The 23,904-nt window shown below is 34.6% G+C and overlaps 1 protein-coding gene across 6 annotated transcripts in view; it reads left to right on the top strand.

Annotated features, from left to right (window-relative positions):
* The window catches only part of PGR (progesterone receptor), a 109,821-nt gene extending 88,269 nt beyond the window's left edge, over positions 1 to 21,552 (top strand). For 3 of the 6 annotated variants that reach the window (XM_011984376.1, XM_011984378.1, XM_011984377.1), the window contains 4 exons: positions 4,231 to 4,375; positions 5,811 to 5,941; positions 8,778 to 8,935; positions 11,915 to 21,552. In XM_011984376.1, the coding sequence (XP_011839766.1) occupies positions 4,231 to 4,375; positions 5,811 to 5,941; positions 8,778 to 8,935; positions 11,915 to 12,070 (590 nt within the window). In that variant the 3' untranslated portion in view covers positions 12,071 to 21,552. The remainder of the gene's footprint in view (positions 1 to 4,230; positions 4,376 to 5,810; positions 5,942 to 8,777; positions 8,936 to 11,914) is intronic. The other 3 variants (XR_001006516.1, XR_001006515.1, XR_001006517.1) reach the window with 2 other exon arrangements.
* Positions 21,553 to 23,904: the final 2,352 nt, after the last annotated feature.

Genomic DNA, 23,904 nt, shown 5'->3' with positions numbered 1-23,904 from the left:
AAAAATAGCATTTCTATACTAGGCATGTTCAAGTCAATTTAACATTGTACATTTATCACAGATAAGCACTGTAAAAGGTGGAGTAAATAAAGGTTATTTTCTGAGTTCTATTCCATTCAGTCAAACAGAAATACAGTTTCTGATATAAATATCGGTAATTTTATAAATTTAAAGTTATTATAATAAGATTTGCCTTTAATGTTGTAATAAAATAAAAGTAAGCCTGGATTTCTAGTCCCAGAATGTGAAAACAAAGAAAAAAGCAAAAAGATAAAAACAGAAAGTAGGAGTAGGATAAAGTGAATGTGAACATGTAAATGTGGACAGGATCTGTTTTTGGATAAAGAACAATTTAATTGTTATATAATTTTCTAAAATGTTTAAATGTTTAAAACTATTCAAAGGTTAACATAAAACAAATGCCTGAAGTGAAAAATTATAGCATAGTTAAGTCAAATATTTAAATATTATACTTTTTTTAGAAAGTTATAAAGTTCACCGAGAAAGATATAGAGAATAATAAATGTATTTGTGGAGATTATTGTGAACTCTCGGTTAATGTTTTGATACATCTGATTAATTAAAACTAAGTAACTTTCTGTGAGCCTTTTTTTTTGAGATGGAATCTTGCTCTGTCACCAGGCTAGAGTGCAGTGGCGCGATCTCAGCTCACTGCAACCTCAGCCTCCCAGGTTCAAGCTCTTCTCCTGCCTCAGCTTCCCGAGTAGCTAAGACTACAGGAGTGTGCCACCACGTCCAGCTAATTTTTGTATTTTTAGTAGAGACAGGGTTTTACCATGTTGACCAGGATGGTCTCAATCTCTTGACCTCGTGATCTGCCCACCTTGGCCTCCCAAACTGCTGGGATTACAGGCATGAGCCACCACGCCCAGCCCATTTTTTGTATTATATGAAATATATAATTTGTTATATATAACAACATAAAATATATATTCTGGAAAATATATATTCCAGAACACACACATAATTTATCTTTGAAATTTTTTCACTACTATTAACATTTATACTTTATTTCTTATAGGTTTTATAATGTATAAAATGCCTCCTAACATTTTTTTACTGCCATTGTGTTTTAGTATCAGAGACTTCCCATTAGACTGACTGGTGGATTTCATACAGTATTACTCCAATGAACAATTCTGTTGCATTGATAGACCAATAATAAATATCTCCATAGTGTTCTACAATGTGCATAATTATCCCATTTGTCTCGTAGCAACTCACTGAGTTAGTTATCATTGTCATTGTGATTTTACTCATGAGGAAATTTAGATTCAATGATAATAAGTGATGTTTCCAAAGTGGCTGTTAGTGAGTGGTAGAGCCAGGCCTGGAACTTGGGTCTTCTGTCCTGAATTCCTTCCAACTTGTGAAGACAGACCAGCAATAGGGACGTTTATATGTGCTTCCCTTTAGAAAGGCTTCTTCTTCAAACATTAAGACAATTCATTGATCTCTTGTCAAATGATTCTAAATTTTATCACAAAATTACCCATTTTTGTAGTCTGTTAAATATTTGACTTATAAGCAACATTTATGTATTACATTTACTGTGTTGAGCTTTATAATTTTCTTTCAAAGTTATTATGTAGACCTATACTTGAAGACACATTTAAGTCATATGCAAATTCTAAAAACTATAAAAATTGCAAGCCAAAAAAATGTTTGGCTGGTTATTTAGTGTTTCTGCACCTGAGTAAACCAGGATTCTTGGATGCCAGTAATAAAAATCAACTATGTTAATTATAAAACACACAAGCAACAACAAAAACCCCTTTTAAAAACAAAAGAAAAAGGAAAAAATAATTTACTGAAAGGACACCAGGGGTTCACTGAATAGAAGCTAGAGGACTAGCTTAGAATATGGACAGAAGCCAAGGCACATCTGAAGGGCTAAAAAGCAAGCATCACAAATCCTCCCATTGGTTCTCATTATCTGGACACCACCACCATCAAGAATAAATAGTCATATATTTGTCTTTGCTTTAGTATTTTCTGTTCAAATTCCTGTTAAAAGTATGTTCAATGGGCCAAACCTATGCCCCAAGCCCAGAGAAGGAGAAGCTTTACCCAGCTTTCTCAGTGGGAAAGTAGGAAGGGCACTTGCTCTCACAAAACTACAACCAGTGGGGAACTCTGTCCACACAGAGGAAGAAGGAGGGGAGGAATAAAGTTGGGAAGGAAAGGAGGAAGGTATTAGAGAGCAGTGAGGGAGGAGGAGATGAAAGGAAGGAAGGGAGGGAGAGAGGGAAGGAAGAAAGGAGGGAGGGGAGGAAGGGAGTGAGGGAAGAAATGAGGGAGAAGGGGAGCAAGGAAAGGTGGGAAGGAGAAAAGAAGTTTAGTTAGACACTGAAGAGCATCCCTTCTCAGCAAAAGGTAAATGCTCACTATGGCATCTCTTATTATAAATATGCATTTGAGTGTTTGGTCTTATTGAGGCTAAGGAATTCTAAGAAGAGAAGAGCAATTTTTCTACTATTCACATGAAGATGGGACAATCTGAAGTGTATAAAGAGAAGAGCCTTCTTTTTTGCTACCTACCTTGACATGATTAACATTGTCATGAAATAACTTTCTTTTGCTCTTGATAGCTAATGAATTAAGTTTTGCTTCGGTTTTACTTTTGAAACAGATTATTTGTGAGAACATCGTGGATTTTTAGAGAAAATAGATGTTCTTAAAATACCTTTCTAGAAAGTGGTTGATGTTCTCAGCAAAACATTGTCTCTATACCTTTAATTTTAAAAATTATCCATTTTCATTGTTTCAGCTACACTGAGATATAAATAACTTTCAAGTTTATATTAATATTTTTAGCCCAGATATCTCCCCATACTTCTAATTCATACGCGCAGCTGATATCAGGATGTTGACCCCTGAATCCTATCCAAAACTATTTTCTCCCTAGCAAGTTTCTTCTCCTTTATTTTATCTCAGCAATGCTGTTATCGTCATCTACCGTTCAAGAAAAATACTGAAAGATGTATTTGATTCCTTCTTCTTCCCATCTACCTACAATTAGTTGACAAATGTCTTTGATTTTTCCCTTTAAATATTTTTCTGATGCACTCTCTCCTCTTAATTCCGATGTGTTGAATTACTTCAGGCTTTTATCATCTCTCACCTGGGCTTTGACAGTATCTCCCAACTGTCCTCCCTAACTCCAGGCTTATTCCCTTGAATCCACCTACCACATAGCTAAAAAGGATCTATCTACATTGCAAGGCTATGTCACTCCCATTGCTCCTTAGTAGACATGCAAGACCTTGGATGATCTGACCCAGCCTACATCTCCAAACACATCTTTGTTTCTCCCACGTTTAAGTTACTCACTGTTGAGTTGGTGATCTTCCCTTGAGAATTGGGAAGACATGGAGAGACTTGTGATGATTAAGTCAAGATTCATTTGCCCTTTCCTTGCCATCCTTCTGCCACCAGCACCATGGAACAGCCTAAAAGAGGATGAAAGACCAGAGCATTCACACCACACCCCCCAATACACACACACACAGATTCTAAATCTCTTAAGCCACATGGAAGTTTAAAACAAGACTGCATTAAGTTTCAGAGAACACAAGTGACCTAATGACTGTGGAATCTACCCAAGACGTAGTTAAGGGTTGTTAAAAGAAAATTAGACATAACACAACTGAAAGCAGTAGTTTTACAAAGTAAGACCAATTTATGTTTAAATCCCAAAGAACTGAGATTTAACAAACTGATTATATTCCATTCAGGCATTATTTCTCTTTTTTTCTGGAAATTTTTTCCTGACTTCCCTCCAGATTGACTGATGCACTCCCTTGTAACCTTCTCTACCCCAGCACTCATGTGCTTGTTTCTCCTGTTGAGTTGTGATCTTCTTTTGAGGCTAGGATTGAGTCTTACTCATCTTCATTTTTATACAGTGCCTGGCACACGAATGGTTCTCATTAAATGGGTGTTGCATGAATGAGGGTTGGATAATGGATTCACTTAGCAAAATCCGAGAAATGCTAAATCATAGTGACTGATTTTAAGTGACTTCCAAAGTTGCTGATATTTTAGGCTGTATTATTTATTAATGTTTTCTGATTTTCACTGTAAAATATGTTGAGATTGAAAACATTACCCTACTTATACCTATTTTCAGATTTATATGTATTTTCAACATTTTTTATATAATCCAGTAATTTTTATGGTCACTGTATTTTTAAATTTGTTTTGTAGGTTTTCGAAACTTACATATTGATGACCAGATAACTCTCATTCAGTATTCTTGGATGAGCTTAATGGTGTTTGGTCTAGGATGGAGATCCTACAAACACGTCAGTGGGCAGATGCTGTATTTTGCACCTGATCTAATACTGAATGAGTAAGTAGTAACTTTTGTTGTTTTTGTTATTATAAGTGTACATATAGGATAATTTTGAAAGTTGTGTTTCAATAGATGATCACATATTTAGTGTTCTTGATATGATGATATTAATGTCATTTTATGGTAATTTGATATTTGGAGCTTTTTTCTCGTTTCAAAATATAGTTGTATCAAATCCAAATTTCTTACACACCAAGAATGTATCAAGTAATATATTTAAAGATAAACTTAAATGTTTCATTTATCAATTTAAAATTTTATAGCTTGGTACTAATGACAATCATAAAATAAATGAGAAATATTTTTGTTATTGACTTACATTCAAAAAGTAAAAACCTCTTTCTTCGTACATGACAAATTAGACTGGCAATTTATTTTAAAAGTTGAAAGATAAATATTTCAATTTGCTTTATATTTAAATAATTTCAATTGATTTTCTACATATAACCTTTAACTGAATAAGCATCTTTTCATGGTAATGTTTATATTGTTCTAATGGTGAATGCTGACTTAGAAGTATATAACTCACACTGAAAGCAGTGGTTTTACAAAATAAGACCAGTTTATATTTAAATCCCAAATAACTGAGATTTTTATAAGTCTTTACAGTTTTTAGATAATTTTCATGTTTCATTATATTTTATCCAGCAATTCCTTGAGATAATTAAGAAATCAGCATTCTTCATTGTACAGTTCAGAAAACTGACTCTCAGAAGAATTACATAATCTGCCAAATAATTTGAATGACTGAGATTCGCTCTCTCTTTTGAGTCAAAATCTGGTTTTCTTTTCATTATTTTTGCTAGCTTCATTTGACTAATGTGGACATTATAAAACAACACATGGTTGAGAAAATGCCTTAATTAAATTTTCTCAGCCTTCAGCACTTGTGTTTAACTTTGTCCATTCATTAATGCTTGCCAATGTCCTCTTTTAGTCTTTTCTGTATCATTATATGTTTCCCTAGAAAAGTTCAAAATATGGTAAGCTCTCTGAACTGACTTCTCCTGTTTAATTGCACACAAAATTATATAATTATGTTTTCATAGAAAATAAATTGTAAGTAAATAAAACATTTCTGAGCAATCTTCAGCTCCACATTCTCAACTCCTACACCCCTGCTCTGTTTTCTTGGTTTAGGTATTTAAAATGTAATAATAAAAATGAGAAACAATGTTAATCTTGGTCACTGTGTATTTCATATAATTTTCTAATTTTAAGATTTCTTAACCTCAAAAATTCAGTATTGTAAAAAGTTTAGAAGATGTTTAAAATTCCAAATATTGGGTTGGTTTGTTAAAAGTGTAGTCATACTCAATAATATGTAAGGTGATTACCAAAATCATATTCCCTGATAAATTACCTAAACTGGCTGAGAGACTATTTTTTTTTTCCTGTTGCTTTTTCTTTTGTGTATTGTGTGTGGTGCAAGACAGCGGATGAAAGAATCATCATTCTATTCATTATGCCTTACCATGTGGCAGATCCCACAGGAGTTTGTCAAGCTTCAAGTTAGCCAAGAAGAGTTCCTCTGTATGAAAGTATTGTTACTTCTTAATACAAGTGAGTGAGTTCAAGTAACTTAATGCAAGATATTTAGTTTCTTAATTCATTAGAAAAGTTGCAAACAATATGATTATGTAGTTATATATGAGGTAGACATTTTGGATTATAAGTATAAAGAAGAAATACCCAATATATTGTTATAGATATTAATACAATTACTCGATTTTTTTAGTCTTTTACCTACCATATAATACTAAAATAGCCTCATCAATTTCTTTTTATTTTAGATAAAATGATTTAATTACTCTTTCATATTCACCTAATTCAGTAATATAAACTACAGTCATGTTCCACATAACAGAATGGCCTCTTGGTGTTCCAGTAAAAGAAAGAGTTGCAAGTCTGAGGTAGAAATGATTAAGCTTAATGAGGAAGGCATGTCAAAAGTTGATACAGGCTAAAAACTAGGTCTCCTGAGCCAAGCAACTAACCAAGTTTCAAATACAAAGGAAAAGTTCTTGAAGGACATTAAAAGTGCTATTCCAGTGAACACATGAATGATAAGCAAAACAGCCTTATTTCTGATATGGAGAAAGTTTTAGTGGTCTGAATAGACGATCAAACCAGCCACAATATTCCCTTAAGCCTAAGTCTCATCCAGAGGGAAGGCCCTGATTCTCCTCAATAGTAGGGAGGCTAAAAATGTGAGGAAGGAGCAGAAAAAAGTTTGAAGCTAGCAGAAGTTGGTTCATGAGGTTTAAGAAGCCATTTCCATAACATAAAGTATAAGATGAAGCAGCAAGTGCTGATGTAGGAGCTGCAGCAAGTTATCCAAAAGATTTAGGTAAGATTATCGCTACTTCTGAAAGTAGCTATGCTAAAAAACAGGTTTTCAGGGTAGATAAAACAGCTTTCCATTGGAGGAAGATGTCATCTAGGATTTTTATAACTACAGAGAAGAAGTCAATGTCTGGCTTCAAAGCTTCAAAGGACAGGCTGACTCTCTTGTTAGGGGCTAATGAAGCTGGTGACTTGAAGCTGAAGCTAATGCTCATTTATCATTCTGAAGATCCTAAGGCCTTTAAGAATTTTGCTCAATCTATTCTGCTGTTTATGAACGGAACAACAAAGCCTGGATGACAGCACATCTGTTTACGGCATGGTTTACTGAATATTTTAATCCACTGTTGAAACTTATTGCTCAGAAAGGAATACTACTTTCAAATGTTATTGCTCATTGACAATGCACCTACTCAGCCAAGAGCTCTTATGGAGATATGCAAGGAGATTAATGTTTTCATTTCTGCTAACACAACGTTCATTCTGTAGTTCGTAGATCAAAGAGTAATTTTCCACTTTCATGTCTTATTATTTAAGAAATATATTTTGTAAAGCTGTAGCTGCTATAGACAGTGATTCCTCTGATGGATCTGGGTAAATTGAAAACCTTCTAGAAAAGATTCATCATTCTAGATGCCATTAAGAACATTCATGATTCATGGCAGAAGGTGAAAACAGCAAAATTAACAAGAGTTTGGAAGAAATTTATTTCATCCCTCTTGGATGACTTTGAGGGAGTTCAAAACTTCAGTGGAGGAAATAACTACAGATGTGTGAAAAGAAGAAGAGAATGAAAATTAGATGCAGAACCTGAAGACATGACTGAATTGCACTAATTTCATAAAACTTGAAAGATGAGTTGTTTCTTATGGATGAGCGAAGAAAGTGGTTTCTTGAGTTGGAATGTGCTTCTAGTGAAGATGCTATGAACATTATTGAAATGACAACAAAGGATTTCGAAGATTACATAAACTTAGTTGATAATGCAGCAGCCGGACTTAAGAGGATTGACTCCAGTTATGAAAGAAGTTCTACGGTGGATAAAATGCCATCAAACTGCCAGCATTGCATGCTACAGAAAAATTATTCACAAAAGAGTCAATTGATGCAGCAAACTTCATTGTTGCCTTATTTTGAGAAACTGTCATAGCCACCCCAACCTTCAGCAACCACCACCCTGACCAATGAGCAGCCATCAACATTTAGACAAGACCCTCCACCAGCAAAAAGATTTGACTCATGGAAGACTCAGATGATTGTTACCGTTTTCTAGCAATAAAGTATTTTTTTAGTTAAGGTATGTTCATTTTTTAAATAATGATGTTGCACACTTAATACATTCTAGTGTAGTGTGAATATAACTTCTTTGTGGACTGGTAAACCAAAAGATGCATGTGATTCACTTTGTTGCAATATTTCCTTTATTGCAGTGGTCTGGAACCAAACCAGCTATATCTCCAAGATATGCCTGTGTAACAAAGTGGCTGGATATAAGATAAATATTTAAATATTAATACTTTTCTCCCGTATCAGCAGGAAGGCATTAGAAAATTTAATGAGGCAATTTTTAAAATTACAACAAAAAGATAAATCGTCTAGGAAAAATATTAATGACAAATACTTGAGATTTATATAAAGAAGACAAAAGTTTACTAAGAGATCCAAGTGTTCATTAAAAAGAAGGGAAAAAAAAGGACCCAGATTACATGCAGCTGTAAACTAAATCAAACCAAGTATTCAAGAAGCATGTAGAATAAGGCCAGGTGCTCTTTTGAGCAAATGCTAAGATAAATGCAGAATCCATTGATACAGGTCTAAAATAGGTCAGCTGAAGTGTTCTTTAATATACCTATTAGTTCTTATATTCTTCCAGTGAACTAGAAGTTTATATGTCCTGATACTATCAATAACATGATCTCTTTCCTATATAAGGTGTTTTTTTTTTTAGAGTCATATATCAGAAGAAATCTTTATGTATCTTAGAAATATGTGTTATAAGTTGTTAATGTCATCTTTTTAAACATAACTGCCACTTTTAATTGTCTTCTTACAGTTCCTTTGGAAGGACTACGAAGTCAAACCCAGTTTGAGGAGATGAGGTCAAGCTACATTAGAGAGCTCATCAAGGCAATTGGTTTGAGGCAAAAAGGAGTTGTGTCTAGCTCACAGCGTTTCTATCAACTTACAAAACTTCTTGATAACTTGCATGATGTAAGTATTTGGTTGATTCCAGAATATCAATGATTATTCTCTGATTTTCTATAACTTTTTAAATGTTACATATCAATTTTACTTTATATGATTTTCTCAGATTAATACTTGTATTTTAAAAGTGTTTGGATCATGCTGCTCAGACTTTATATAGTTTCTTTTCATTTTCAATATAGACCACCCAAATATTCTTTTACAAGTATTTGAATAATTTGAGGGTAATTTAATAGCTGATAGAAATTATGGTATATTTCCTGAATATGTTCTAAAATATTTGTGCCTAAAATTATAAAAGATTTTATATATACAGTAAAAACAAAGTATATATGTGGAAAATAAGACTCATGCCATTTTAAATGGAATTATAAATAACATTGCTGATGGATAGGCAATCAGGCAATATATAGCAAAAGTTAAAATTTGCATGCTTTTCAAGTTTCTATTTTTTAGAATTTATCTTAAAGAAATAATTAGGCAAATGTAATATATATGCAAGGATGTTCACCATAGCAGAGGGGAAAAAAAGAAAAACAAACAAGAAATGCCCAACACCAGAAGTGGATTACTAAGACAAGATATCTGTGGTTTGTCAAGATATATGAAATACAAGCTTTTATTGCTACTATGTTCAGATCACATTAAAATGACAGTGAAGGCATAAAAAAGCTATCCACTCACTAGGTCAACTTTTGTGGTCTTACTCCTGAATATGAACAGACAGCCAAGATTATGAGCTGTTTGAGTAAAGCCTCTAAAATGAAAGGCAGAAAGCAAAATAAAAAGACACTTGAAGGAACAAAACACCAGTGCAGAGAACAGAAGAAAACTTCTAACATCCTCAGAGAAATAAGAATGATATGGCATCCTTGACATGAGAACAGAAAACATTTTTTAAATGAACATTTAGCAAGAAAATACTTTTGGATAATTAAATGAAGAAAGGCAGAAATTAAAAATTCACTGAAAGTGCTGAAATGGAAGGGAAAATCTGGGGAAAAGTAAAAGATCAAAACATGGAAAATTAGAAAGAAGAGTTATAGTAAGTTTAGTATCCAGGGAGTTCTAGCCTCCAATTAATAGGAATGTCCAGAAGAAAAAATAGAGAAAATCAAGGAGAGAAATTTATGTAAGAAATCATAAAAGTTGCTGGAACTGAAATACACGAGTTTTCTAACAATAAGGGTCCAGTGTAGAGGCACTGCACAATTGAACTAAGGTACATTATTGTAAAACTGTAGCATGCCAGAAATGAAGAGAATATTTTAAAGTATACCAGCAATGAAAGAAACAGATCTGGCCGGGCGCGATGGCTCAAGCCTGTAATCCCAGCACTTTGGGAGGCCGAGACGGGCGGATCACGAGGTCAGGAGATCGAGACCATCCTGGCTAACCCAGTGAAACCCCGTCTCTACTAAAAATACAAAAAATTAGCCGGGTGTGGTGGCGGGCGCCTGTAGTCCCAGCTACTCAGGAGGCTGAGGCAGGAGAATGGCGGGAACTCGGGAGGCGGAGCTTGCAGTGAGCCGAGATCGCGCCACTGCACTCCAGCCTGGCTGACAAAGCGAGACTCCGTCACACACACACAAAAAAGAAACAGATCACATAGAAGTTATCAGGATTCAGAATGATGTTGGACTTCTCTGCAACAACACTGGAAGCCAGAAGACAGTGGAGCAGGCCTTCAGAATTTCACGGAAAAGAAAATCTTCAAAGAATTTCATACCTAGCCAAACCATTGAACAAGTACAATGGCAGCATGGAAGTATTTTCAACCGTTCAAGGTCTCCTAAAGTTTACCTCAGATACAACCTTTCTCAAGAATTGCTACAGGATGTCTTATAACAAAACATGGGACTAAGCCAAAGATCCACCCCAAGAGAGATGCAAAGTGATGTCCCAACACAATAATTGTGCAGAGCAGTAGTTAGTCTAGATGGGAGCAGTAATACAAAGGGTTCTAGGATACCAGCTCCAGGAAAAATAAATGGAACTGAGAGATTACCAGTAAGTATGACTGTAATTGAGGGGATTTTTACAATTCTGTTGGCGCATTTGACTATGACTTTGTGACAAATGTAGAGAAAACAAAACAAACAAGAACACGAGGTGATTCACTTCTGCAAAATAAAAATGAATCATAAGAATGGAGATACAATCCAGCAGAAAACCATTAAAAATCTTTATAATATAAATGCTGGATATTGCCTTTAGCTAAAAATTGAGCTAAAAGCTCTCTCTGGGAAGAAGAGAGCGTGTACATAGATGAGGAAGAGAGTGTCTAGTATAAGAGAACTTCATTTTCTTCATTTCCCATAGTAGAAACTAAAACTAACTTTAGTGGAAATATAGAAATAAATATCAAAAGACACAGGCTACAAAAAGTTGAAGGTAGTTGTGTCTATGGGGCTGGAATAGGGATGGGAAGAAGTCTATCAGGAAACTGCAAGGCTATATTGCTGCTGCTGCTGCTGCTTTTGTTTTTATAATCATGTAGTACTACTTGGCTTTTAACACTATACACATGAATTACTTTGATAAAAATTAGATTAAACGATGTTGGATTATTGGCATAGGAAGAATCAATATGTTATATAAAACAGCCAGATTAGCAAATAGAATTTATGAAACATGTGTAACATCATGTGTATATTTGGGTATGTCTGTATACATGTATAAAAAGAAAAAAAAAAACTTGAGTAATATACCAAAATGTTTACACAGCTTATCCTGTGGAATTATGAATAACTTTCATTTATTTAAATAAATCTTTCCATAATATCAGAATGTCCTATGACGAGTATGTAACATTTTACATATTATTCTAGAAAATGGTGGGAGTTATTTTCATTGTGGTAAGAAGAAAACACCTTGAGAAGTATTTATATTATAAATAGTTAGAAAAATAAGTTGCCATATTTGAATAGCATATGAATTTATTATTTTTATTACATGTTTTCTACTTGTTTGTTAAACCAACAGCTTGTCAAACAACTTCATCTGTACTGCTTGAATACATTTATCCAGTCCCGGGCACTGAGTGTTGAATTTCCAGAAATGATGTCTGAAGTTATTGCTGCACAATTACCCAAGATATTGGCAGGGATGGTGAAACCCCTTCTCTTTCATAAAAAGTGAATGTCATCTTTTTCTTTTAAAGAATTAAATTCTGTGGTATGTCTTTTTGTTTTGGTCAGGATTATGAGGTCTTGAATTTTTATAATGTTCTTCTGAAAGCCTTACATTTATAACATATCATAGTGCGTAAATTCAAGAGAAAAATTGTGAGGTTCTAATTATTTTCCTTTATAAAGTATAATTAGAATGTTTAGCTGTTTTGTGTACCCATATTTTCTTGAAGAATTTACAAGACTGAAAAAGTACTAAAATTATTAAACTATATCTTATCCATATTATATCATACCATGTAGGTGAGAATTTTTAACTTTTGCATCTAACAAATCATCTACTTAAGAGAAAAAAAACTTACATGTAATAATACAAAGCTATTATATAAGTTATTTCTAGGTAACTCCCTTTGTCTCAATTATATTTCCAAAAATGAACATTTAAAATGTTACACAAAATTTTGTCTATGTATATTTGTGTGAGGATGAAATTCATAACTTTCATCAGATTTTCAAAAGTATTTTTAATGCAAAAAATGTAGAAAGAGTTTAAAACCACTAAAATAGATTGATGTTCTTCAAACTAGGCAAAACAACTCATATGTTAAGACCATTTTCCAGATTGGAAACACAAATCTCTTAGGAAGTTAATAAGTAGATTCATATCATTATACAAATAGTATTGTGGGTTTTGTAGGTTTTTAAAATAACCTTTTTTGGGGGAGAGAATTGTCCTCTAATGAGGTATTACAAGAGGAAATAAGAAATCAGAAGATTATGGCCTAACTGTACTCCTTACCACCTGTGGCATGTTGAAAGTTAGTCACCCTTACTGATTTTCAATTCTCTCACTTTTAAAAGTAGCAAAATATCTTTCCTGCCAATTGCTCCTTTTAGTCAGAGCTTATTAACATCTTTTCAAATCAAAGGAAAGAAGAAAGGGAGAGGAGGAGGAGGGAGGTATCAATTCACATACCTTTCTCCTCTTTATCCTCCACTATCATGAATTCATCTTATGTTTCAGCCATGCAGATCTTTTTACCATCAAATTTCTGCCAGAATTTTCCCCTTTGACGCTAATTCCATATGCATGTTTCAACCTTCAAGACTCAGCCAAATGTCATTTCTATAAAATCTTCTCTGAGTCTTTCAAGCAGTAATTTGCCTTCTCCTAGAGTTCACCTGCCATTTTGTGCACATTTGAGTTACAGTAGCATGCTGTTTTACAATTGTGACTCTCCTAGGAGTCTGGGAGCCACATAAAGTGGACAATAGTGTTTGTCGACTGAGAGTTGAATGACATGTTGTCTCTGTCTTGGTATTACAGTAGATTTTGATCATTCTTTGGTTACATTTTTGCATATTTCTGTACCCATGACTTTATCACTTCCTTCTCCCATGCTTTATCAAATATCTTCATCACTTTTAAACTTTCCACCTTTGCTTCCTACTTTGTGATATCTCTCCCTTTACTGACTATAACATAGAAGAATAGAGTGTATTTTATGTGTCTTAAGGACAATACTTTAGATTTCTTGTTCTAACTTTTTTAAACTGAATGAATGGAATATTATTTCTCTCCCTAAGAAAAATTCCACAAAACAATTATTTCTCACGTTTATGTAGCCTTAAATTGTTTTGTACTGTAAACCTCAGTATAAAAACTTTCTTCATTTCTAATTTCATTAAACAAATATTGATTGAGTACCTGGTATTAGCACAAGAAAAATGTGCCAATAAGCCTTATGAGAATTTGGAGCTGAAGAAAGACTATCTAACTCAGGAAAGTTACAGTCCAGTAGTAGGTATAAATTACAGTGCCTGATAGGGAGGCGTTTTAATATCTGTACACTCAACATATACTAGATAGATGCAAAACATTGACATACAATTTTACTGATACATGTGCAGCACAAAGGTACTAACTTTAAAGTAAATATTAAATAACACCTTTATGTGTCAGTAATTCGTTTGCATTAAATCTTATTGAAAAGGCTTTCAATATATTTTCCCCACAAACGTCATCCCAAGAGAAGTATTTTTAACATCTCCCAAATATAATAGTTACAGGAAATCTACCTCTGTGAGAGTGACACCTCTCAGAATGAACTGTGTGATATAAGAAAATGAATGTAGGTCTATCCAAAAACCCCCAAGAAACAAAAACAATATTATTAGCCCTTTATACTTAAGTGATGGACTCAGGGAACAGTTGATGTTGTGATCATTTTATTATCTCATTCTTGTTACTTTGATTTAAACCAATATTTTGATGATATAAATCATTTCCACCAGCATAGATTTAATTTCCATCATAACTTTAAAATTTTCTAATTTCACTCAACTATGAGGGAATAGAATGTGGTGGCCACAGGTTTGGCTTTTGTTAAAATGTTTGATATCTTTGATGTTGATCTCTGTCTGCAATGTAGTTGTCTAAACACTAGGATTTAATATTTAATGCTAAGCTTAAAAAATAAAACACCTTTTTAAAAAGAATATGGCTTCACCAAATGGAAAATATCTAATTTCTAAATCTTTTTCTCTACAAAGTCCTATCTACTGATGTCTCCATTACTATTTAGTCATCATAACCATTATCTTCATTTTACAGGTCATGTTCTTTCTGGTAGCTCTAAAATGACACTAAATCATAAGAAGACAGGTTACATATCAGGAAATACTTGAAGGTTACTGAAATAGATTCTTGAGATGAAAATATTTTCCGTAAAAAGGTTTGAAAGGCCATTTGAGTCTAAAGCATTATACCTCCATTATCAGTAATTATGTGACAATTGTGTGCGTGTCTGTTTAATGTTTAAAGATGTGGCACTTTTTAATAAGGCAATGCTATGCTATTTTTTCACATTTAACATTAAGATACTTTATTGCTATACAGGTGATATGGAAATATGATGAACAATATTTTTTTGCCAAAACTATGCCTTGTAAGTAGCCATGGCATGTCAACCTGTAACTTAAATTATCCACAACTAGTCATGTGTTTGATGATGGGCACTGTGGAGATAGCTGACGTAGGACTGTGCCCCCCTTCTCTGCCACTTACTAGCTGGATGAGATTAAGCAAGTTATTTAACCTCTCTGATTAAACCTGCCTTTGCCCAGTGCTTTGTAATGAGTAGAAATGGAAACCAAAAAAATGTATACAGGCGTTCAGAAATAGTAATTGCTATTATTTTGTTTTCATTAAGCCATAGTTCTGGCTATAATTTTATCAAACTAACTGGCTATTTTCTACATTGAAACCAGGGTTCTAGAAAGTCTCATTGTTTTATTTATGTCACCATATGCTATGATATATTTGATTGAATTCATTTAAAATTAGGGCTGAAAGTATTCAAGTAATTTATTCTGCTGAAAAAATACAGTGTTTTGAGTTTAGGGCCTGTTTTATCAAAGATCTAAAGAGGCTATCACTCTTTCATTGTAGGTATTTTAAAATAATGACACTGATTTTAACATTTTAAGTGTCTTTTTAGAATGAAGAGCCTGACTAGAACACAGCCCCTACAAAAACCCATGCTGAAATTATTTTTACTATGGCAACAATTCCACAAAAGGGAACAATGGGTTTAGAAATCACAGTGAAGTCATCAACCCAAAAAATAACTTCCTATCCCTAAGAAGGTTATGATGTAAGATGCCCACAAGAAATCTATGTCTGCTTTAATCTGTCTTGTATTCCTTTGGTAGGATGGCTATTACATTTTTAGTTTTTGCTGTGAGTACCTAGGCAATTTCTGTCATCCATACTTATCCTTCACACATCAGAAGTCAGGATAGAATATGAATCCTTTTAAATATTTTTACAACCCTAGAGCCTTGTGCATAAGAAGCACTCAAAACTTGCAAAATATATATTTTTTTCAAATTTAAAGATACTCTATTTTTGTATTCAATAACTCAACAACTGTGGTCCCCACTGATAAAGTGAAGTGGACAAGAAGACAAGTAATGGCTTAAGTTTCTTGTTCCCAAAGTATGCCTGTTCAGTAGCCATTGGATGTGGGAAATTTCTACATCTCTTAAAATTTACAGGAAATATATAGCCAGATGTAGCAAAAGTTCATCAAGTCCTAAATTGCTTATCCTTACTATACTAAGTCATGAAATGATTTTTAATGAAAAGAACATCACCTAGGTTTTGTGGTTTGTTTTTTTCTTATTCATGGCTGAGTGAAAAGAACAATCTCTGTTTCTCCCTAGCATCTGCGGACTATTTAATGTACCATAATTCCACACTCTGTGGTCCTTATTAAATCCAAAATTAAACAAAAAGCAGTAAAATAACTGACTACTCACCCATATTATGAAATATAATCCAAACCAGATTAGTCAACATCCATAAGATGAATCTAAGCTGAACTGGGCCTAGATTATTGAGTTCAGGTTGGATCACATCCCTATTTATTAATAAACTCAGGAAAGAAGGCCTTACAGACCATCAGCTAGCTGTAGCTAATAGAACCTATACTTCTAAAGTTAAGCCTAGAATGAATATGGCCTTAAAAACTGAAAAGAAGCAGGAAAGAACAATTTTCTTCAACAATTTGTCCACCCTGTCACTGGAGAAAATTTAAGAATTTGTGGGTGTTGGTACTAAGTTAAACACAGCAGCCGTTCATGGCAGAAATGATTTAATACATACATTCTCTGAATATCCTATAACCAAAGCAAAGAAAAACACCAAGGGGTTTGCTCTCCTCCTTGGAGCTGACTGCATTCCAAGGCAGAGCTCAGGTCACATGCCCAGGGGCTGCGCCCAAGCTTGTCCGCAGCCTTATGCAGCTGTGGAGTCTGGAAGACTGTTGCAGGACTGCTGGCCTGGTCCCAGAATGTCAGCCTCATTTTCGATTTACTGGCTCTTGTTGCTTTATGTCATGCTGACCTTATTGTTAAACACAGGTTTGTTTGCTTTTTTTCCACTCATGGAGACATGGGAGAGGCATTATTTTTAAGCTGGTTGAAAACTTTAACTGATAAAGCATTTTTAGAGAAACATGAATCAGGCAGCTAAGAAAGCATACTCTGTCCATTACTTTAAAGAAAATGTACAGATTATTAACTCTGTAGTATGGCATTCACGTCCTGGTCAATATTTAGATAGGCATGAATAAAATATTTAAATGATATTGTAAATAGTTTTCAGGACATATGCTATAGCTTATTTTTATTATCTTTTGAAATTGCTCTTAATACATCAAATACTGATGTATTCAATTTATCAGATATAAATTATTCTAAATGAAGCCCACGTCAATGTTTTTGTCTTGTCAGTTATATGTTAAGCTTCTGATCTCTTTGTCTATGATGTTTACTAATCTGAGTTTTTGTTCTTATGAATTATTTTAGACAGCAGTGGTTTTAAGCTTTTTGCCACGAAAAATACCTTTTATTTTCTCCTCCCCCAGGAAAGTTTATACCCTGAAGTATCTATCCACCAAACTCTACTTCTATTAAGAAATAGTTATTTTGTTTACTTAATGTTTTGTTATTCAAAGACATATCAATGAAAGCTGCTGAGCAGCATGAATAACAATTATATCCACACCGATTTGATATATTTTGTGTAGCCTTAACTTGATAGTATAAAATGTCATTGCTTTTTAAATAATAGCTAGTCAATGGTCTTCTATTGTAGGTTTCCTAAACTAGGTTAAGATCCAGAGCTTTGGGGTCATAATATATTACATACAATTATCTTTTTCTAAGGGCTTTAAAATTCATGAGAATAACCAAAAAAGATACATGGAAAGTTAATTCAAACATACCATATTCTTGTTAAAACAGAGATGTGGCTCTGTTTGTTCTCCATAAGGTAGAAATACTTTCCAGAATTTACCTAAACTAGTAAGCCCTGTATTTGCTATGATTAGGGATAGGAAGATATTTTCACATGGCAGACTTTAGAATTCCTCACTTTAGCCAATAAAGTATCTCTTTTTGATCTTAGTATTCTGTGTATTTTAACTTTTCTAAGATGTGCATGTTTATAAGAGAAATCAGCACAAAGGGTTTTTTTTTTAAGTTAAAAGCTTTTAACTGAAATTTGAAAGAAACAGAAGAAAATATCAAAGTTCTTTGTATTTTGAGAGGATTAAATATGATTTACAAAAGTTACATGGAGGGCTATCTAAAACATTAACGTAAATATTTTTTGTTGAAAAGTCTTACTTTAGGCATCATTTTATTCCTCAGCAACTAGCTGTGAAGCCTTTACAGTGTTGGATGCCAGTCACTCTGCCAGATTGTGGAGATAACCAGCGTTCCCTTCTTCTCTGAGCTTAGAGTTGGTTGGGGAATAAAGACAGGTAAACAGCTACAATATTGTACTGTGAGTGCTTATGCTGGAGAAAGTTCAGGGAACTACTAGAGCACCTAAGAGGAGCACCTACCTTGAATTTAGGGGTTAGCAGGGGCATCCTGAAAAAAGTCAAGCCTAAGCCATGATCTACAAGCAGTTTAGGAATTAGCAGAACATGCAGGGTGAGGAGATGCCAAAGGCAAGAAGAGAAGTATTCCAAACAGGAGGGATCCCGAAGAGAAAAGAGTATCCCAAACAACATATGCACAAACCTGATGGGGAGAGAGAATGTAGGGTGGGGATGGATGATGAGACTGAAGAAGAAAGCCAGGTCTAGATAATCAGTGGCCTTATACAGCATGTTAAAGAGTGTAGACTTGATTCTGTTGTAAACAGGAAAGCAGCACAATTCGTATGAATATTTTAGAAGACTCCCACTGGAATATGGAGAATAAAGTTGGAGATGACTAATCCTGGAAGCAGGAAGAATATTTTTGAGGAAGTGGCACTATTTTGGTGAAAATGATGGTCATAAACACGAGGAGTTGTAGGTGATCATGACCTCCTCTCTCATTCTCCAGAAGGGTTTTGGAAGATATAACATAGGAACATTGACAGTACTGACGAAAGGAGACAAAATATGCCATATAAATTGTCAAACACAAGGCCAGACATCTAATTATTTTGCATATGTGTTGAAATTACGATTTTTTCAAGAAAGAGAACAAAAACTACAAAACTTAGTTTTACCAAGTCCCAGAATTCTATCTATCCAAACAATCTGTACCACTCCACCTATATCTCTACCTTTGCATTTCTGTCCAACCTCAAAGTCCAGGTCTATATACACAGGGAAGACTAAGCAGCTCAAGGTTCAGAAAATGAGAAAGAAAGAGGAACTGAGTTGTGTTGAACCCATGCAAAATAAACACATTCTTTGTATAGATTCTTGAAACTTCAAGAGGAAAGGAATTCACCTAACTCATAGGTATTTGATGTTATGAATCCATGGCTGGACTCGGCTTTTAAAAAGCCTTATCTGAGATTCCTTCTGTGGAACAAAGTTCCATCAAAGCCCATTTGAAAGCCTACATTAAAAACAAAAATTCTTGCTGCATTGTATACAAATAATAATGCCATGATCAAATAATCAGATGCCATTATCAAGTGGAATTACAAAATGGTATACCCACTCCAAAAAAAGAGCTAAATTCTAGGTAGAGTGTCATGACTTCATGAGCCCTCCACAGCATTGGAGCTGAGGAGGAAGCACCGGTGAGCAATAGGTTGAAGAGAAAACTTGGCACTTAAGAATCTTTCCATCTTTTTTTCATCTAAAAGAGCCTTATTTTTGGATTACCTCACTCAATTTCCATCAAGGGCTGGTTTTCCTTTTTAATTCCACTAACCAGACAGCAGCTGGGAAGGAAGAAGCTTTCTATGTGCACATGGTAGCTGTGGGAAGGAGGTTTCTTTCTCCAGGTCTTCACTGGCCATATGCCAGTCGCTTGTTAGTTATGCCTAGTCATAGAACCCATTTCTGTCGTCTCATATTTAAGTCTTTGGCTTGTGAATTTATCTATTCTTTCGGCTTCAGCACTGCAGAGTGCTGAGACTTTGCTAACTTCCATTCTTGCTGGCTTAGCAGATTCCTCATTCCTCTTAGGCCCAGCTGTTTTCTCATCTGGCCCTGCTGTGGAGTCACCTTGCCCCTCCAGGAGAGCCATGGCTTACCACTGCCTGCTAAGCCTCCACTCAGCTGCCACCACACTAAATCCAAGTTTCTCTAAGATGTTGTAGAGTTTCCGGGCAAGCATAAAAGTCTTGATTTTCCTGGACTTCCCTTTGTCTTGATCTCACCTCCTTCAAGTTTCAGTCTCAGAATGTAGGCATTTGTCCTCTTTGCCCTACCTCTTCCTTCTTCTGAATCATGAAAGGCCCTCACTTCCTCTTGCTGTGTGCTGGAAGCTTCTGTCAGGTCTTAGAATGAGTTCTCATCTAGTCCTAGTAGCTTTCGATGCTTAAGTCCACCTTTTAAGGATACCTTTGAGATTTAGACCATTGTTTTTCACTTGAGAAAGACCTAATCTCCAGACTTGCCTTTCTGTGGATTTCAAACACCAATTGAGGACGTCAAAAGCTGAATGTTGACTTTCTTTGAATTTTCTGCTATAACAATTCCAGTTCTCCTCAGAGCAATATGCCTCCAACTGACCAGGAGAAAGGTCAGGTGCCAAACAGAAAAACACAAAGATTAATTATTTCAAATAAGCATATACTTTGAAAGTGCTTTGGGAATTCATGAGGTTTTCTATCAAGAGGGTAAGACTCTTCATCCATCCATGTGTGCCTGACAGTCCTGGCACTGGCTGATAACAGATGCAAAACTGTAAAAATTAGGTGATCATGGATTTTAACGGTATCATCACATACTTATTTTCTATGTAATGTTTTATATTTCCCATAAAATACTTTGACCGTTTTGCACATGGTAGATATTCACTTTTTTGTGTGTTGAAGTTGATGAAATCTTCAGTTATCTACCCCATTGCTTGTTAGTAAAACTAGTGTTAATACTTGGCAAGAGATGCGGGGAATTTTTCTTATGACTCACGACCTATTTAGTTATTAATGCTACTACCCTATTTTGAGTAAATAGTAGGTCACTGAGTACACTGTCCAGAGTTATACTTTTAAAGATATTTAGCACTATATACTTCTTGAGTCTAAAGTCATACACTTTGCTCATTTCTGAATGAAAAAGACATTTCAGAGTATGTTGACAATTGATGTGAAGGTTTTTGCCGAGAAGGTGAAACTGTCCTTTCATCTGTGTATGCCTGGGGCTGGGTCCCTGGCAGTGATTGGGTGACAATGCAAAGCTGTAAAAACTAGGTGCTAGTGGGCACCTAATATCACCGTGTACTTATTTTCAAGCTAATATGCAAAATCCCATCTCTGTTTTTAAACTAAGTGTAGATTTCAGAGAAAATATTTTGTGGTTCGCATAAGAAAACAGTCTACTCAGCTTGACAAGTGTTTTATGTTAAATTGGCTGGTGGTTTGAAATGAATCATCTTCACATAATGTTTTCTTTAAAAATATTGTGAATTTAGCTCTAATTCTTGTTACTCTGTGTGATAATAAAGAATAAACTAATTTCTATATCTGTCTTTATTAATGAATTATAGCATCTAAAACCTCAATACAATTACATACAAGACACGTACCAATTATAAGTGCATTCTTTACCAGTCATTTTAAATTTATAACCAACATTTCAATTTGTACAATACTGTATGTGGCATAAGGTGAGATACTGATATGGAAGATTTGGCATTATAGAGACAATATCCTTGACTGTGTATGCATTTTAGCAAAGCAAAGAGTGATTCTCAGGCAAATAAGTTGAAACCAACTACATAGTGTTTTAATCAGAAAGACAAAATACAATCAACTGATATCTAGTGAGATTCAATAATATACTGTTTTGGTTATTCACATTGATTAAAAAGTTTGGTATTACACAAGAATTTTCATATGAAATTTAATGCATTTGACATTAAGGCAAATGATAATCTACTTAGAATAACAAAGTATTTCAGACTACATTGGTTTCATTACTAGGAGTATAATTTAGTATAGTCCTAGAAATATACAAATATGCTCCTTTAGTAAATAAAATAAATGCCTAAATTGTATAAGGAACTGATGCAGGCAAACCCCAAAATGGGGGCTCAGCTTGGGAGGATTTTTGGCTTAATTCAGAAAAGAATTCAAGAGGGAGTCCACAGTGAAAGCAGCCAAGTTTATTGGAGCAACAGCGTCCAGCAAAATGGCTACTCCGTAGGCAGAGTAGCCCTCGTGGGTTGCTGGCTGTGTAGATGCATACCAACTCTTAATTATATGCTAACTATGAGGTCTGTTATTCACAGATTTTCTGGAAAAGCAGCAGGGAGTTCTTGGAACTATATAAGTTAATTTCTGGATGTTTCCATGACATTTGTAAAGTGTCATGGTGCTGATGGCAGTGTCTCATAGCATGCAGATGCATTGTAATTTCTAGTCCTAGCTGATATGGGCCAGTTTCTTCGCTACACCTGTTTTTCATCAGCAGGGTCATGAAAACAAGTCCTGGTGATATTTTACCTCAGAACCATGATAGGTCTTGGAGACACAAAGATGAGTAGAACAGGATTCTTGCTGTAAGTTTGAGTTGATACAATGCCACATATTATTAATTGTTTGAAATGTCAAAATACTTGTTTCTTACTGAATCAACTGGATTTGGAATAGACTAGAAAATCTGGAAAGCTTTATTGGATCATTTGGCCATGAAAATGTTCCTATCACATAAACACTTTATTTGTTCCTGGTTAATACTATGTTTTCGGTTTTTAAACATGCCACCATATTCAGATTTACAAATGTAAATACTGTTGAGAAACTTCATATTTACCTGTGAAACAACATGCTGTTTTTTATAAATACTTGATTTTGATGGTTGGTGGAGTTTTTCCAATCGAAGTTAATGAATAAAGAGAAAATGTGGCAAGTGGCTAGGAATGTCAACGCACATGAGATTTTTCCCTTGTGCCCCTATATGTCACTGTATGGAGTCACTATAACAAACTAAGTGTAGCTCTCTCCACACCGATCATGAATAAATACTTAATATCAAGGATCAAGTTTTTAAAGCTATATTTCAACGGCAGGAAGTTATATTTACCTAAGCAGATGAAGCTTAAACACATCTTATAAATGATCGAATCCAAACAAGTAGAATATAATATGCAGAGATCTGTGACCAGTTATTTGTGAGTAGTTTGGAATTCATAAAGCTTAAACAACTTAGGTACTCTATGAAAAAGCAAAGTATTTTTATGTTTGAATTATGTCAGCTACCCATAATTTTGCTGTGATATAAGAGAAGCAGTATAGTAAGAATATATGCTCTGGAGCTACACCGTCTCAATCTCATTTCATGCTGTACCACTTACTATCTATGTGACCTTGCAGCATACTTTCACTCTCTGCCTTAGTTTTCTGATCTGTAAAATGGATATAACAATAGTACCTGTTTCATAGGGTTGTTATGAAGATCAAATCAGTATAAGAAAAATAAACTTAGAGTAGTGTGTGACATAGCAAGCACTATTTCAGTGTTTCATCCAAATTAAGTGGCTTTTTCCTTAATAGATAAATGATTAAGGTTACAAAAGATATTAAACTTTTATCTTTTTTTTTGAGATGGAGTCTTGCTCTGTCACCCAGGCTGGAGTTCACTGGCGTAATCTCAGCTCACTGCAACCTCTACCTCCTGGGCTCAAGCGATTCGTCTGCCTCAGCCTCCCAAGTAGCTGGGACTACAGTTGCACACCACCAGGCCCAGCTAATTTTTGTATTTTTAGTAAAGACAGGGTTTTACCATGTTGGCCAGGATGGTCTCAATCTCCCTACCTTGTGATCTGCCTGCCTCGGTATCCCAAATTGCTGGGATTACAGGCATGAACCACTAG

The sequence above is a fragment of the Mandrillus leucophaeus genome, unplaced genomic scaffold (genome assembly GCF_000951045.1).
Source record: "Mandrillus leucophaeus isolate KB7577 unplaced genomic scaffold, Mleu.le_1.0 Scaffold267, whole genome shotgun sequence".
NCBI classification, from domain to species: Eukaryota; Metazoa; Chordata; class Mammalia; order Primates; family Cercopithecidae; genus Mandrillus; species Mandrillus leucophaeus.
This window is presented reverse-complemented; position numbering and strand designations above follow the sequence as displayed.